The sequence below is a fragment of the Mastigoproctus giganteus genome, chromosome 1 (assembly GCF_048544385.1).
Source record: "Mastigoproctus giganteus isolate SK-2022 chromosome 1, ASM4854438v1, whole genome shotgun sequence".
Taxonomy (NCBI): Eukaryota; Metazoa; Arthropoda; class Arachnida; order Uropygi; family Thelyphonidae; genus Mastigoproctus; species Mastigoproctus giganteus.
The window spans coordinates 89,941,259-89,957,992 of NC_143575.1; the positions used below are offsets into that span (position 1 = coordinate 89,941,259).

General features: G+C 33.4%; 1 protein-coding gene across 2 annotated transcripts in view; it reads left to right on the forward strand.

The window, feature by feature from the left end:
- The window catches only part of LOC150090982 (insulin-induced gene 2 protein-like), a 31,293-nt gene extending 16,592 nt beyond the window's left edge, over positions 1–14,701 (forward strand). Inside the window, exons 3-5 of one of the 2 annotated variants that reach the window (XM_090380941.1) lie at positions 2,283–2,449; positions 2,882–2,981; positions 14,318–14,701. In XM_090380941.1, the coding sequence (XP_090237067.1) occupies positions 2,283–2,449; positions 2,882–2,981; positions 14,318–14,359 (309 nt within the window). In that variant the 3' untranslated portion in view covers positions 14,360–14,701. The remainder of the gene's footprint in view (positions 1–2,282; positions 2,450–2,881; positions 2,982–14,317) is intronic. The other variant, XM_090380948.1, reaches the window with a different exon arrangement.
- The last annotated feature ends 2,033 nt before the right edge of the window (positions 14,702–16,734 follow it).

The window sequence follows — 16,734 nt, forward strand, 5'->3', positions numbered from 1 at the left end:
GGAAAAATGTATCTATTATGCAAGATATAGAGACAGTTGCTTAGAACTGTATACACAATGTTTAGCAAGTCTAGAATAAAAAAAGGGAAATTAGAACTAGCCCAGGTTACAAAACACGATGTTGTATCTTTTAGACCATTAAATGAAGTCAGATGGTTATCCATACATTTTTCCATTGATGCTTTAGTAAAAAATTATGAAATATTAATTGCATATTGCAATGAGCAAGTTAACAAATGTAATGATCCTATTAGTAAATACTGTTGACAAATTCACAATATCATGTGGCATTAATTGCACTCAATGATCTATTAGGAGAGCTTCCATTGCTTTGCAAATATCTACAAAAGTTTTTTTTTAAACATTATTGATGCACATCAATATGTTAAAGCTAAAATAAACATTAAGAAGCCAATATCTTGGAAAATTATTTTCATTTTCTGGAGTGAAAATGTGAAAGAAGTATTATCAAAAATTCAAAGTGATGTTGACACTGTAGCTGTAATTCTCTTTATCAAGCGTGTATGTAATCAATTGGATAATAGATTTCCTGATGATGAATTAAATGATTGGAAAGTATTTGATATTAATGCTATCACAAATGAAAGCAATAATTTTAACTTTGGGAAACTTATGTGATACGTCTTGCAAAAAAAAATATTCACGATTTATTATAAATAACGAAAGTGATGTTATTTCTAAAATAGAAGTATATTTGGAATTAAAATTTATAATTGCCAAAAAAAAACTGGAACATTTTTAAAACTTTCAGTGACACTTTAAATTTCTTACTTACAAATTTAGTTTTATAACATATCCATTCTCTATGATATTATGGGAACATTTCAAGCATCTAGTGCAGACTGCGAGTGAGGATTTAGCACTGAATTCAATTAAACAAAAAAATCGAAATAGAATACACGAAGATCATTTAAGTGACCTTATGAGAATCAAATTGCATTTAGCTAATGGTGCAACAATAAATATAGATGTCTACAGAGTATGGACTTCTACAAAGAACAGAAGAGAAATTCCAAGAAAAATAAATAACTGTAAAGTGTAAATTTATTGTTAACATTTCTTTTATGTGTGTCCCTACTTATAATTAAAACAATTTGTGAAAATATTGCACATATTTAATCTTGTCTGAAATTTTTTTACTCAGGTGCGTTTCTGCACTGCACAGCTATAAGAAAAATTAGAGGGAACACTGCTCACAACATCAGATTCATATAGATCAGTTGATGCATTCAGAATTTGATTGCTGAACTAAAGCAGTTAACTTCTGTGCTGAGAGTTCTTTTCTTTTGTTATGATAGCCTCAAGAATGTTACTATTGTTAGAGACTATCTTTGCCTAATTTATGTAGCTATAGAAAAGTATACAAGTTTGACAGAGAAATTAGGTAAAATTCTGGTGTATGTGTTATTTGCTGGAGAGTTATGTTAAAAGAAGGGGACGACTACAGAAATTTTAGCCTCTTTATAATAAAGACGCTAAAAAAAAAAAGTTACCAAAACTTTATTCACAAGATGGCTTTTACTTGGCAGGAGTTTGGCAATTTGGAACCACTGCTTATCTTAAGTGAGAGGTGGTATGGTCAATGAGGAACCTTCATCTGTATCATGTCTAAATTTCTAGCAACTGCTATAGTGAACAGAACACATTAGAATCCAACTGAAAGTGAAACATGAAAGTAAGAATGAAAATTAAAGGAATTTGGATTCCTGGCCACAGGCTTCGATCCAGCAGCAAGAAAATTGCTGTTAAATCATTATATAAAGAACAGCTAGCTTTAAAAAAAACTGGAACCAATGTTTTTTTATTCATGTTAGAACAAACTTTTTCAAATAGTATCCTCACAAATTGATAATTTAAGATATTGCAAAAATATACACTATATACTTTTTATTTAAAAAATAACCATGAATTTAATTTTTAATAAATTTTTTTTATATAGCACAAAGCTTGAAATTAAAAAAAATATATAAAAAAAAAAACATGAAATGCTACTATAATCAGACTAGAACAAAACCAAAACTGTGTAGTAGATTTGCTTGGTTATAAGCTATGGTGTGCATGTTTCATTTTTAGAAACCCTTCCAAGTTGCATATGGCTGCAGGTGCCAGTTACAGCTCCTTTATGAAATAAAAACAATTGAATTCCACCCATAAAGGTTTTAATACTTTATAACATATTTGTATAGATATACTTACCTGAATTGAATTTGGTAATTCTTTAGTTTCATACTGTGCAAAATTTTCCTTAATAATGGTCTTAGAAAATTGACTTTACTAGTAATCTGCAACTTTCAGTGTCTCTGGCAATTCTGTCAATTGGATTGTGGTGGTATTTTGACCGCACCCGCAGTGGCCTAGGCATGAATGTCATCATTGCAGTACTGGCAACATTTGTTACTCAGTTATTAGTCTATCATGGAGTTTGCATGTGAGTAACTTCATTTTTTACTTAATGAAAATGAGTTAACTCTGTCTGTAATTTTTTTTTCCCCCTTTAATTTTAAGAAGTACTTAGGTTTTATCTATAACTTTTTTTGGGGGGGGGAGGATAAAGTCTACAATGCACACTGCATATTTTAAATGCACATAATTATAACATATGCCCAAGGACCACACATCAGTGTGAAATATGCATAGTGTATCTTCAGGTACCTGCATCTCCTCCCATTGAACATGTTCATACTTAGGAAGTAATACCTTGAGGCATAACTAACTTGAAACAGTTAAATATTAATATATTATTACAATAATATTGTATGTTGTTAACATCAAAAATGGATTACTTTCTTTTCAGGAGAGGCAATATGAGCAGAAGTGATTTATTATGATTTTTTTCCCTCTCCTCTCCCTTTCCTGTTAGGTATACTGAAAGAGAATTTCTTTATGTCAGATCCTGGCTTCCTTGTGTTGTGTTTTCAGGTGGCATTACTATTGGTAACATTGGACGACAGCTAGCAGTGGTAAGAGGATTGCCTTCCTTCACCTTTTCATATTATTTATGCTGAAGTTATAGATTTTAAATAAATGTATACTTGTTTAAAACCCAGTATTTTAAATTTTGACATTTCTCATTAATGTTAGAATGCCTAATGTGACCCAAGAAGGACACTTTTCCTGCAAAACACATCCCAGTTATCCATACTTCCCCCTTTCACCAAGAAACGAGTATCTAGTTTTTGTTTTGAACTTTAACAAACTCTCTACCCTGAAACTTAGCAGGTAATTTATTCTGATAATTTTCAGCTGTCTGCCGAAAAGTAACTTTCATGAGAGAGACTGGAAACCACCAGAATATACTTTACTTGTTCATTTTACTGAACCCTTTAAACTGGGTGCCCTTATACCTCATTTAGGTTCCCCCCCACCCACCAAAGATTTCTAGTTACCAAACTTAAGCCAGTCCCCTTGAAGCCATTCCTTCACCTATCTTGTTGCTTTTCTTTGAACCTTTTCCAGAAGCTGTTTTTCTCCCCCCCCCCCTACAGATCTCAATACAATATTTGAAATGCAGTCTCATCTATACAGGGGATTGTGACATCCTTCTCCCTACTTATAAAGTTCCTATAAATTACAACTAGGACACAGCGTGCTTTTTTGGCTGCTCCTGCATACTGCATGGTAAATTTTTGTATTGTATTAGAGTATATTGAGGTAAACTCCACTTATTATTTTACTAATTGTATTAGAGTATATTTCCTTTAGTTTTTTTTTTTTTTTTTTTTTTGTCTTGAGGTACTTTTAAATCTTTTTCCATTTAAAATTTTTAAGGAACTCCTGGATTTCTATTCCCAAGTACAAACCTTACATTTAAAAGCATTACACTTTGATCGCTATTTTTCAGATCATATCTGCAACTGATTTGAGTCATTTTAAAGCAATTTGCCATGTACCCCATCCCTCTCACTATTATACTGGAGTGATCCCTAAACTTGATCACTGAGGGAATCCACATGCTACACTGGGATACTCTGAAGGATGTCCATTAATGATTATCCTGTTTTATATCTTACCAATAATCCAAATTTTATTTGTTTTATATGATAGCCTTTCATGCAGAACTGTATATAAAGCTCTCCTGAAGTTAAGGTAAATAATGTAATTTTTTTTTTCCCCCGCATACATTTTTGGCTTCACCATAATAATTAAGCAGGCTGGTCAAATAAGGCTTCTACTGTATGAATCCATGCTCTGATTCATTAACCCTTTCAGAAGTATGTACATAAATCCAGTGGTTATAGCCCTAACTCCCCCCCCCCCCCCATGATAAAAATAATGTGAATAATGGGATTTGTTTTTATTGTGATGATTAAAGCTTAAGTATTTCCTGGAATACTGCTGCTGTACAGATCTAAGTTTTTTGAAAGTCATTTCAAATAATGTTTCGTTAATTTAAAAATTTGTCATGCTGCCATCTTTATAATAGATGGCAATATGAAAATAGCTTTGGAAATTGGAGATGCTTTTTCTGTTGATCTTGTTTGTCTGATTTGGGATAAACTGACTCAATGTGTATATATAGTACTGTATGTGAAGCTGACAGTGTAATAAGTACAGCAATTCACTTGCTGAAGAAATTATACAGGAAGACCATGAGATGTTTTACAATATTCTGTAACTCTAATACTAAAACTGCTGGCTAGCAAAAATGCCTGAAACCACCACTCATTTTGACCACTGTGCATAAAATGGACTTTAGTTGTGTTTTCAATATTTTATTATAAGCATTGATATAATGTAAGTGTTATGGTTAATACACATAAGTAATATTTCTGATAGCAAAAATTTGAAATTTTTTTTTTTTTTTTTTTTGTCTAGAAAATAAATTGAAGTTTAAAAATTAATTTGCACAAAATTAAACAAGTTTTTTTCCAATGGTTCCTGTATGCTTTCTGCTTACATAATTTTTGAACACTGCACATTTCTGTAGTTCTGTTTGCCTTGCATTGCCTAATTTGGCATTGATGCATTTTGAGAGGTTTGACATGCCTGCTACTTTCACTGGTTTAAGCTACTGCTTTCTGTGAATCTGCATATTCTTTTGAGTTCTTCAGATAGATTCATTAAAAAAATTTCTTTATAAATAATCCAGCTTTGATTACTGCAAGATATAATATATTATGATAGATGTTAAGCAGCTACCTACATAAACCTGCTTTTGTTGAATATTTTTTAGCCATTTGGTCTAAAACATCAACTCCATATTTTGTTTTGTTTCTTCTTCTTTGTACCATTACTAATTGCAACACTTATATGAAGTATACTCAAGATTGACATTTTTTATTTGCTTTAGCCTGATAATTTGTCAGAGTGCAATCATCAAGTTTACAAACTGAAGTGGAATATAGCACTGCCTTCCTTTTTATGGATGTTGAAACTTCTTTGAGCACGATTTACAGTTTCCACTATAGTAGAGTTTTGAGGGGTTTTTCTTTTTTTTTTTTTTTTGACTAATTTATTTGCTAGTTCAAAACCGGCAAACAAGTTATCAGTGTTTACGTTTCTACCTCAATTCGGAAATGGTTCCATTAGTTTTAGGACAACATATTCCAAAAGTAGTTGACTACATGGTCAACCCCAAATAAGGAAAGCCATTCATTATTAGGTTTATTTAAAGTTTTGTCTGGTTTTCTGGCTATATACTGGGTGAATTGGCATTTAGCTTTAGTTGGAAATAGCTGCTCATCTATTGTAATGTTTATAGGTATATAGAAAGGATGCTCCTTCCTGGAAGAATGTCAGATCTTATGAATCACTTTATTTTACAAAAAGTTGTGATATTGTATCATGAAAAAAGGGGCTTAGAGGGGAACAGGTATCCTGTGTGTTATCAGACACTCAGCCTAAAACACTGGATCCAATATCTCTCTAATACAAAAGATTTAGGAGAAGTCCGGTTGGCCTGCCTGCCTCCCTAAAATCCACTCATGCACACCTTCTCGATGGTAAGACCTGTTACGTCACTTAGGTGGCAATGAATGTGTAGAGTGGTTCTCTTCAAGACGCCTGGTCAGCGTGAAGAGGAAAAGACCAAACCCTCCAGCAACGAGAGCACAATAATACAAATGGCTCTCAGTCCCCAGCAGCTTTCACTCTCCCTCCCCAGCAGCTTTCACTCTCCCTCTTACGGCAGCGAGAGGATCAGAGTGGAAGCAGAGGGTGCTAAGAATCTCTGGGTACGACCAGGCTGCCATGCACGGAAATTGAACCTGGCCTTTTATAACGTACGATCACTCATCGGTGAAGACAGGATATTAGAGCTGGAAAAGGAATTAGACAATGTGAATTGGAATATCATCGGTTTGGCTGAAACAAGAAGAAGAAATTAATCACTTATAAGTTTATCAAGTGGAAATTTGCTGTACACCAATGGAAACAGTGAAAGGAGTGAAGGTGGAGTTGGGTTTCTGGTCCATAAAGATTTTAAAAACAACATTTTGGAATTCAAAAGTACATCACCAAGGGCGTCAAGACTAATATTCAAGATTTCTAAGAGGTACAAGCTAAAGATTATAATGATTTATGCACCAACATCGAGCCATGATGATGAAGAGGTTGAAGAAATGTACACTGAAATTGAGTCTTCTAGATGAGCAGAAAACCCACTACACAATTATTATGGGGGACTTCAATGCTAAGGTTGGAGAAAGGCAAAACAGTGCAGAAAGAGGAACTATAGGAAATTTTGGAATTGGTGAAAGAAATAAGAGGTGAAAGACTTGTGGAATTTGCAGAATCTCAAGGAATGTCAGTAATGAACTCTTTTTTTTTCAAGAAAAGGGTGAACAGAAAGTGGACATGGAAGAGTCCAAATGGATTAACAACTAATGAAATCGACTTCATCCTCACTAACAGAAGATATATTGTGAATGATGTTACCGTCCTGAATAAGGTAAATGTTGGAAGTGATCACAGAATGGTAAGATGTACACTTGATGTAGGAAAGGAAAAAACTGACTCGAGTAAATAATACAAAGGTCTTTGAAATAACAGAGGAGGAGAAAAAGCAGTATGTACTGGAACTTAAGAACAAGTTTGAGCTTCTGCAGACTGCTCAGGACCAAGATATCGACGAGGAATATTACAACTTTCTGAAAGTGATAAAGCCCAAGAAACCTATAGGGAAACAGAAATCCAAAGAAAAAAAAATTAGTCAAGAAACGCTTGTCATGATGAACCAAAGATGACAAATGAAGAGCAAGAAAAACACTGACAGGGAGAAAATTGAGTATACTGAGTTATGCAAAGCCATTAGAAAGACTCAGAGAGGACATAAGAAGATTTAACACAAGAAAAGTAGAACAAGCATTAAGGGAAAACAAAGGATTTAAATCAGCAGCCATGAGCAGTAATACAGAAAGACAAATGACACTGAAACTGAAGAATAGCGATGGTGTACTTATAAACAGCAGAGAAGGCATAATTCAAATAGCAGAAGACTACTATAGAGAATTATACAAGGAGCGAGGGAATGATACCAGCAGTGGGGAAGATGGATTGCCAAGTAGCAACATATACGACATACCCGATATTCTTCCTGATGAGGTAGAACATGCATTGAAGAAAATGAATTGGAAAGCCCCGGGGGAAGATGAAGTTACTGTAGAGTTGTTAAAATTGCAAGGAAGAGACATAACACAAAAACTGGCAAGGCTCTTCACAAAGTGCATTAGAAAAGGTGTGGTGCCTAAGCAGTGGAATAATGCAATCATAGTTTTGCTGCATAAGAAAGGAGTTAAATCAGAAATTGGAAATTATAGACCAATTAGCTTGTTATCCCATATCTACAAGTTGTTCACAAGGGTCATTACTAACAGATTAGAAAGAATACTTGATGAGAATCAACCGAAAGAGCAAGCTGGCTTTAGGACAGGATTCTCAACTATGGATCACCTTCACGTAATATCACAGCTAATGGAGAAAGCAAATGAATATAAAACACCATTATGCCTGGCATTTGTGGATTATGAAAAGGCATGACTCCATACAGCATAAGGCAATGTTTCGGGCACTGGAAAGACAAGGCATAGATACTCCATATATTATGATTTTGAAGAAAATATATGAGAGTGCTCCTTTATTAGACTAGACAAAGACAGTAGCAAATTTAAAATCGAGAAAGGAGTTCGACAAGGAGACACAATATCTCCGAAGCTGTTTACTGCTGCCCTTGAAGCTTTCAGAAGATTAGACTGGTCGCAGAAAGGAGTCAATGTGAACGGAGAGTACCTAAACCATTTATGATTTTCAGATGACATTGTGGTCATAAGCCACGATATCCCAAAGAATTAGAGGAAAATCTTAATCAGTTATGCACAGTTAGTAAGGATTTTGGACTAAAGATGAATATGGCTAAAACAAAAGTAATGATGACCAAGTATGCCACGGAAAGGGAAAAAATGATTGAAGGAGCAGTAATTGAAAAGGTGGAGTCATATACTGATCTGGGACAAGTTATTAGCTGTAATAATGATAAATGGCTGGAAGTCAAGAGAAGAATAAATTTTGGATGGATAGCATTCAGGAAATATAGTCACATACTGAAGAGCAATATCCCAGTTTGTCTGAAACGTAAAATAATGAATCAATGTATACTCCCCACCATGACTTATGGAAGTGAAACTTGGGCACTCACCAAAAGAATGGAAGAGAAGCTAAGAACTATACAGCGAAGAATGGAACGAATTATATTGGGAATCAAACTGTTAGATAAGAAGAGAAACACATGGATTAGGCAGCAAACTCAAGTAAAGGACATTCTTATCAAAACTAAAGAACTAAAATGGTCTTGGGCAGGACACATAGCTCGAAGACATGATGACAGTTGGACTAAGAAAATAACAGAATGGTACCCAAGAGGAGCTAGAAGAAAACCTGGAAGACAAAGGTGGAGATGGATAGATGAAGTTCATGAGTTTTTGAGTAGTAAATGGATGGCCAGTGCTCAAAACAGAAGGAACTGGAAAGTTGCTGGAGAGGCCTTCATCCTGCAGTGGATTGAAAATGGCTGATGATGATCATGAAAAAATTGAGGTCCCATACCATTGACTAAAACTATCCAGTTCTAAATTTCTAACACCACATGCTCCATGAGCTAAATGTGCAGCAATAAAAGCATCAAGTTCTTGAATAGATATAAGGCCAATTACTATCCTTCAATTGTCTTTGCACTTCAGTTTCAGTGCAGTTCTGTATGTGTTTTATCATTGAAGTGCCTGCAAATAAACAAAATGCACTTACCACAGAATTGAATTTGTACACACACATATCATCTTGCATAAGGAGTTGACCCAGGGTTATTATAAATTATGTTCTTTTGTAGTGCACATACAGCTTGAAGGACCACCAGATTTTATGATTTCCCATATGTGCCCAGATTTTGAACTATGTCTGCTTTGTTTGATGGACACAGTTTTTACTATTATGATGTTGTGTATTATCTACAGTATCACTTGATGTATAAGGATCAGAAGTATTATTTTCACTACTATTAAATTCCTTGCCTCTTTCATCAGGAATCAATTCATCACTTTTCTTCTTCTCTAAATTCATCTCCACTTAACTCATTTCAGATAGCTTTTCTAATACCTCGAGACATTTTTGGATCTGCTCTTATAGTAGTGACATCTACACGTGTAGGTGTCACTACTATACATTGCTCAGACCTGAAGTGGCATGTGCAGACAATATACACCTGGGACTGCTTTTACAAACCATAGGGTGATTTGAATCCTGAATGTTTGTCACAAGTTAAATAAATTCAAAAACTTGGTTTACTGTATAAAAATTAGCTATTTTATCAAAATTTTAGTCAAATTTCACTGCTTTGGCAGTTTTGGGTATAGGGCTAAAATGTAAAAGAAAAATGTGCAAAATTATTTGCAATTGTGCATTCTGTAAGTTAATTGAAAGTTAGGAAATGTCGTGGACGTGCACTTTTTTTTAGTTAAACAGCCTGCAAATCTGTAACAATTTAAAGTAGGCCAACAGTCAAATTGACCATCATAGCAGTTCTAGTGTTAATAAATAAATGAAAGGTAGTATACACTATGTAGAATATACTTATGTTTTTTTTTTTTTTTTTTGTTTTGTTATTCTCTATTTCAATTTACCTGCACACCGTTTGACTGAATGAACAACTTGTGCATACACTAGAATCTGTAAGGTGTGAAGAATTATACTTCATTCACTGTTCATAGATATCAGACAAGGTACAGTAAGCATACCTGTGATCACTATTGCACTGCTGAGTTTTGCATATGCTTAGAAATACCTGATATCCTCTACTACAACAGAAAAAAAAAAAAAATTATAAATCATTTCCTCCTTGAGGTTCTAAAATTATCAAGTTTAGATTTATTTTGGGTATTATGATTTCATATATGTAGTTCAAATATACCCCAGTAGATATTTTCAATGTGAATTAGAATAAAAATCATTGCTTGAGCTTAATTAGCAGGGTAATGAAAGATTCTTTTGTTTTATTAACTTAATTTTTCACCCAGTGTGGTGATTTGTGCACTTGAATACTATTGTGTTTTAAAAAAAAGGTATTTGGCTGATTATCTTATCTGCTCTTGAAAAAGATATTGTGAGCATATAACTCTTCAGATGGATATTTTAAACACTACTGCAGTATAAGTTGGAGTTGATTCAAAATGATCACAGTTACATATTCTATCTACAACAGTCGTTCAATAAAGAATGATCATTATTTTTCGTGAGAAACCATACTGCTTGCTATTGCTGCCAAGCTGCATCACATAGCAACTGCACAGTTGACTCGTGCACAGTGAAGTTTGTCTGCTCAGTTATGCCTACGTAACAATGGACGTGACAGGCAAGAAACAGTATGCTGCTTGCAAATTTTATTTCCATCTCAAGAAAACATTAGCTGAAGCACATGAAATGTTAAAAGAGGCTTATGGTGAATTTATGCTCCCATATAGCGCAGCTCACAGGAAGTTTAGAATATTTTAAAGATGGACATGATTCAATCACAAAAATCTGGTTCTGGAGCTCCAACCACTACTGTCACCACAGAAACCATAAGCACTACTTCTGTAATCATGAGAGAAGATCATTGTATAACAGTAAAGCAACTTGTGCCTGAGCAACAGCAAGTTCATATGAAGGCTTGTTAGGAGCTGCAACATTACTGAAGATGGTGAGATTCTGCACAAGGTTATAACAGTGGATAAGATATGACTTCATCATTTTGACTCTGAGAATTATTTAGACTTCACAAAGGCTGTTTGGAAGTCTACATAATTGCCAACACAGAGTAAAGCAATAGTTGTGGATTCTGTAGGAATGGTTACGTTCTTTTCTTTTTTTTTTTTTTTTACAGTCAAATAATGGTTTACCAACATGTGCCATGTTACATGACTGTTTCATGGCCTTATAATAGAACTGTACCACACTCAAGTGGGTGTGTGTGGCATCATGACAATGCAAGACCTCGCATTTCTTGTAATGTCATTGGGTACTTAGCCAGCATTAATGTCAAACGTGTTCCTGATCCACTGTATTCTTCCCCCCCTTTTAATTTCCAAAGTTAAGAGCTACAAGGAAAACATTTTCAGTCATCAGAAGCAATTCTCAAATGAATGTTAAAAAAAATGGCTTCCACCACGTTCTTGAAGAATAGCAGAAATGTTGGAGTAAGTGCATTTTATCAAATGGGGGGCTACTTTGAAGAGGACAATCAAAATATGGATGATTAATAAAGGTATATTGTGAAAAAAATTGATCATTTTTTATTGAATAGCCCTTGTAATTTTAAAAATTCTGTCCCTTCCACAATGGAATGGAATTTTTTTTTTTTTTTTTTATCATGTGTCCAATTTCCATTCCATTGTGAAAGGGACAGAATTTTTAAAATTACAAGGGCTATTCAATAAAGAATGATCACAATTTTTTTTTTTTTCACAATATACCTTTATTAAATCATCCATATTTTAATTGTCCTCTTCAAAATTTTCTTGTCAATTTGCATTACATTATACAGAATGGAAAGATTTGTCAAGCCATCCCATATTTCATTAAAATCAGGTAAATAGAATTCTGACAATTATTGATTCTCTATACAATTTGTATGAAAAAAATAAAATTCATAGATTAAATGTAATTTAATGCAGTACTGTTAGGTTTAGACAGTCTGTGAATGCTTCATGTAATTTTTTTTTTTTATCAAATAACGAGGATTAGTTGTGAAAGAAAATGAAAAATTAAATGGAAGAGGAGTGCTACATGATTATTTATCATTTGAGAAAGAATAATGCCCTACTAATACAAGGGGAGGTTAAAGTTTCTAAAAATTTATGAAAACCCATTTATTTTTGAAAATAGCCTTCGCCCTTTAAGTCAACACACTTTCTGGCACGATATATTAGCTTTCATAACCTACTGAAATAAAATTTGTATTTTGACCACATCCGTCATGGCATTGTCACTGTTAAATTTCTGTCATTTTTGAGATTTGGAAATAGAAAATAGTCCAACTGAGCCCAATCTGATTAGTCGAGTGGATGTGACAATAGCTCATACTCCCAGTCAAATGTTGTGTGCACGGGTGCACTGTCTTGATGGATGCAAAATGATTCCTTTGGCAAATTTCTCATGCCTCTCAAGTTTCAATTCCTTGTAGAAACATCTCGGTAGATTAGAATAATCAGCATTGATTGTTACCATCTTGTTCCAGTAAATCAACCATGATCACTCCTGTATACCAGAAAACAGATGCCATGTATCAATGGCATTCCCAGCTGACTTCTGCGCTTGAAACATTTTAGGAGGGGGAGAATAAGGATGCCTCCAGTTTTTTTTAAATTTTTTTTTTTTTTTTATTCTTTTGTTTCTGGGTTCAAAGGTAATAGCTGTGTACCCATGTTTTGTCTACAGTGATATACTCCCCTTCCAAAAAAACCAGCTTCAAAATGCTGCACAATCTCATGACAACCTCACGCTCATGTTTATGATCTGCATTCAGTGCTTTAGGATCCCTAAAGCACATTCATTCCTAAACATTTACCATAATATCGTGAGCTTGCACATGGTAGACGTTGAGCGTTTTCTAAATGTTATTCTGTGGTCTTTCATGCTTAGGCCATGAATGGCATCCATGTTTGCAGGTGTTGACACTGTAAGAGGCCTCCCACTGCAGAGTGCATCTTCAGCAGTGTCTTTTGCATACTTAAATTCTGCAACCCAATGTTTGACCATGCCATATGAAGGACAAGATTCCCCTAATGTTTGCTGTATTTCTTCATCAATTTCTTTTGGTGACATACCCTTTAAATGAAGGTACTCAATGACTGCATGGTGCTTGATTTTCTCAACAGTTGCCATTTTCATTCACCTTCTACACTTTGGTGCCATCTGTAAAGAAGAATATAGTTATAAACTTAATTTTCTGTAACACAAGAGCCACAGCACAATTGGCAATACTGTCTTTCACAGAAACCTTTGCAATCTATACTGGGTTAAACTTTTCAACCCCCCCATATATCATGTGATAAAATTATTTTTATTGAATTGGCACAGTTAAATTAGACACCTCAATACCAACACCTGAACAGGTTTGACAATGTTTTGCAAATACACTGTTTTCCCCATTGTCAGGCCTACAGAAGGGGTTAGAATAGTTACTTGGATTATTCAATTTTAATGATATTATTATGACTGTTAGAAGCGTATATAGTTACTACTAAAACTATATTCGATTGTACATAAAAGACACTCAGTTGAGAAAGAAATTAAACAGTCAATGATAATACCATTTGCAAATTGAACAATTCAAGTAACCTGATACCTAAGAAAAATGCTATGTTATCTAAGGTAGTCACATTAATATCATTGTAAAATTAGACATTTCTTGTAACTGATATTATTTATAATCTCTAATGACAGTTCATATACTTATTATTAATTGCATTTCAGCTGTTTTTTTTATTGTAATTAACCAGTAACTTCAGTCATTCAGTCCAAATTCTAATTTGGACTGAATAACTGAACTGTTTTATAATTCTGAAGTTCTGAGTACAGTTGATTTTCATGTGCAAAATATCCAAAAATAACATACTTTGTGAGATGTTGCCATTGAAATGATGGCATGAACACAGCATGATATAGATAGGTCAATTGAAAGCTTACATACAATCTCAGTATCTGTTCTCAAAAATTATTTGCAAAAAATTCATTGTTTACAAATACAGAAGGTGGGGTGCATTCTGTTGTATTCTAACTTGAAATAACTAATTTAATATAAAGAATGATTTCTTGGTTCTTTCGTTTACAGAATGATTATGTGGATTCAGATAACAAGAGACACCAGGAGTGAATTATGATGGATCACTGGGAAACAGGCTTCATCTGTATAAAGCTTGAAGTGACTTGTCATCTAAGATATCAAGATGATTGTCAGTCCTCAAAAGTATTTCAGCACAGATGATATAGAGATTTGCTTTTACTGTTACTTTTGAAGCAAAAATAGCATGATTTGGAACAAGAATTTAAGAGGACTCTAGTTTTCATATAAGAAATACTGGGATTTCATGATGCTCAAAGTGAATATCATATCAAATGTGAAAATACTGAGCATATTGTTGCAAAATACTGGAGTACATGGAGTGGATGTAACTCTTGAAAAACTCCAACTGTTGTAAATAGACTGGGCATTGGAAATATCATTTCATGTGTTTTATAAGTTATTTCTTTTGAAAGAAATTATAGATACCCTCCAGTTTTATTTATTATGTTTGGTTATTTATGTTAAGTGAAATGTTTTTGAATTGCCTTTTTTTTAAATTGTAAAAGTATTGTGAATTGAAGTATTATGAAAAAGAAAATAAGTAATTGTTATGGAGGCATGTTTAGTACAAATACTTTATTTATTATTTTTAGTTTGCAACTGTGTTTGTAGGCCAACTGCAGTTTACTACTCTGACCTAAAATTCTTCTACAAGCTTTCCTTCCCCCCCCCCCCCAAATGTAGCAGATATCTGCTCATCTTTTTAAACTTTCAAAATATCATTAAGGTATGAAACCATTTATCCAGCATCCAGTAAACCTTGAACACTCGCTGTTTTTGAAAAAAATTTATTTCCAAATCGAAAATTTTATCTAAAACAATAACTGTTTCATAAGTCTGAAATGACTGATATTTGACATGGGCAGGAATAGTTCAAACAAGAAGAGCATATTCCACCCCATAAATTAATTTGCCAAAGTAATACAACTGTGAGTTGAACTTTTTTTTTTTTTTGTTCCTGTCTCCTCAGTACATCACTGTGACCTTTACTAGGATGTGCTGTAGCAATTATTTTACTGTCTCAGTTGTAGAACAATAGAAATTTGCTACATTCAAACATTTATTACTTCTTCGTCGATCAATTTATCTTCTTCCCATGTTAGTTGTTTGCCATAATTCACTGATTCAATTTTTTTTACAAGATAAACAACCCATTAAAATATTGACAAACATGTTCACTGTAAAAAAAAAAAAATATATATATATATATATATATATATATATATATATATATATATATATATATACGTTTACAATAGTTCGATTTTCTTAAGTACTGGTGTTTTCTACATATAGGTATTGGCGTTAATACAATACTGGTCTTAAAGACCAGTATTGTATTAACGCCAATACCTATATGTAGAAAACACCAGTACTTAAGAAAATCGAACTATTGTAAACGTATATACACTGGAACGTATAATGTTCAATTGGCCAACAGGGCAATAACAATGGCATTAACGATGCACAAAAAACAGATTAAGAAACAATAGAATGATAATACAAAAGAATTATAATACAAAAGAATAATATATATATATATATATATATTAATAATAATTTCAGAACTTCCAAAATATCCTTGAGGCATTTTTGAAATATTTTATTTCTAATTCCAATATTGCAATCATAAAACATTTTATGATTGGATTTCTGTGGGTTCCCTGTATTCTTTTGTAATTTTAAGGTAAATTAAATTGTAGAAGTGCCCTTCACTCATATCAGCAGGAACCATGGTTTGAAGTTATTGAGTTTGTCTGGGAACTCTTCATCCCATGCAATGGATACAAAATGGTTTTTCACACCATACTATAAATATTGGAATTATCAATGCTTGTATATTGGTTTTAAAATGCACAGGAGAAAACTTCTGATATGAATTAGTGGTAGCAAGAATTGCAATTTATTCCTTCAGTCTGGAATTCATGGTGCTGCTTTAAATAACAGCACATTGGAATATGCATAATAAATCTGTCTGCATGTCCCAGCTTTCACTTAAACAATAAATGTGCTGCTTGCTCTCCTAACTTGAACACTGTTCAAATTAATTTAGATTTAGTTTGTAACAATGTTAAAAAGCATGTAATGTTTTTTCCATTAAACTTGGCATATCACTAAGTGCACAGGTTTTCAGAAGCTAAATTTTCTGTTTCTTGCGATCAGAATTTGCTCTTCATTGAGGTTCCCTTTTCACTACAACTTGATATTTTGTTTTGTTATACTAAGTAGTATAGTTCAAAAGATGTTACTGTAAATATTGTATTCATTAACTTGTAGGTCAAGTTAATACTATTACTAGGGCCCATGCAAGGCTGAATTTCAACGTACTTTATGACATGTACCAAGCAGGAGAGCAAAAGTAACAAATTCATGTATATTCCTGCACCTATGAGAAACTATACAAA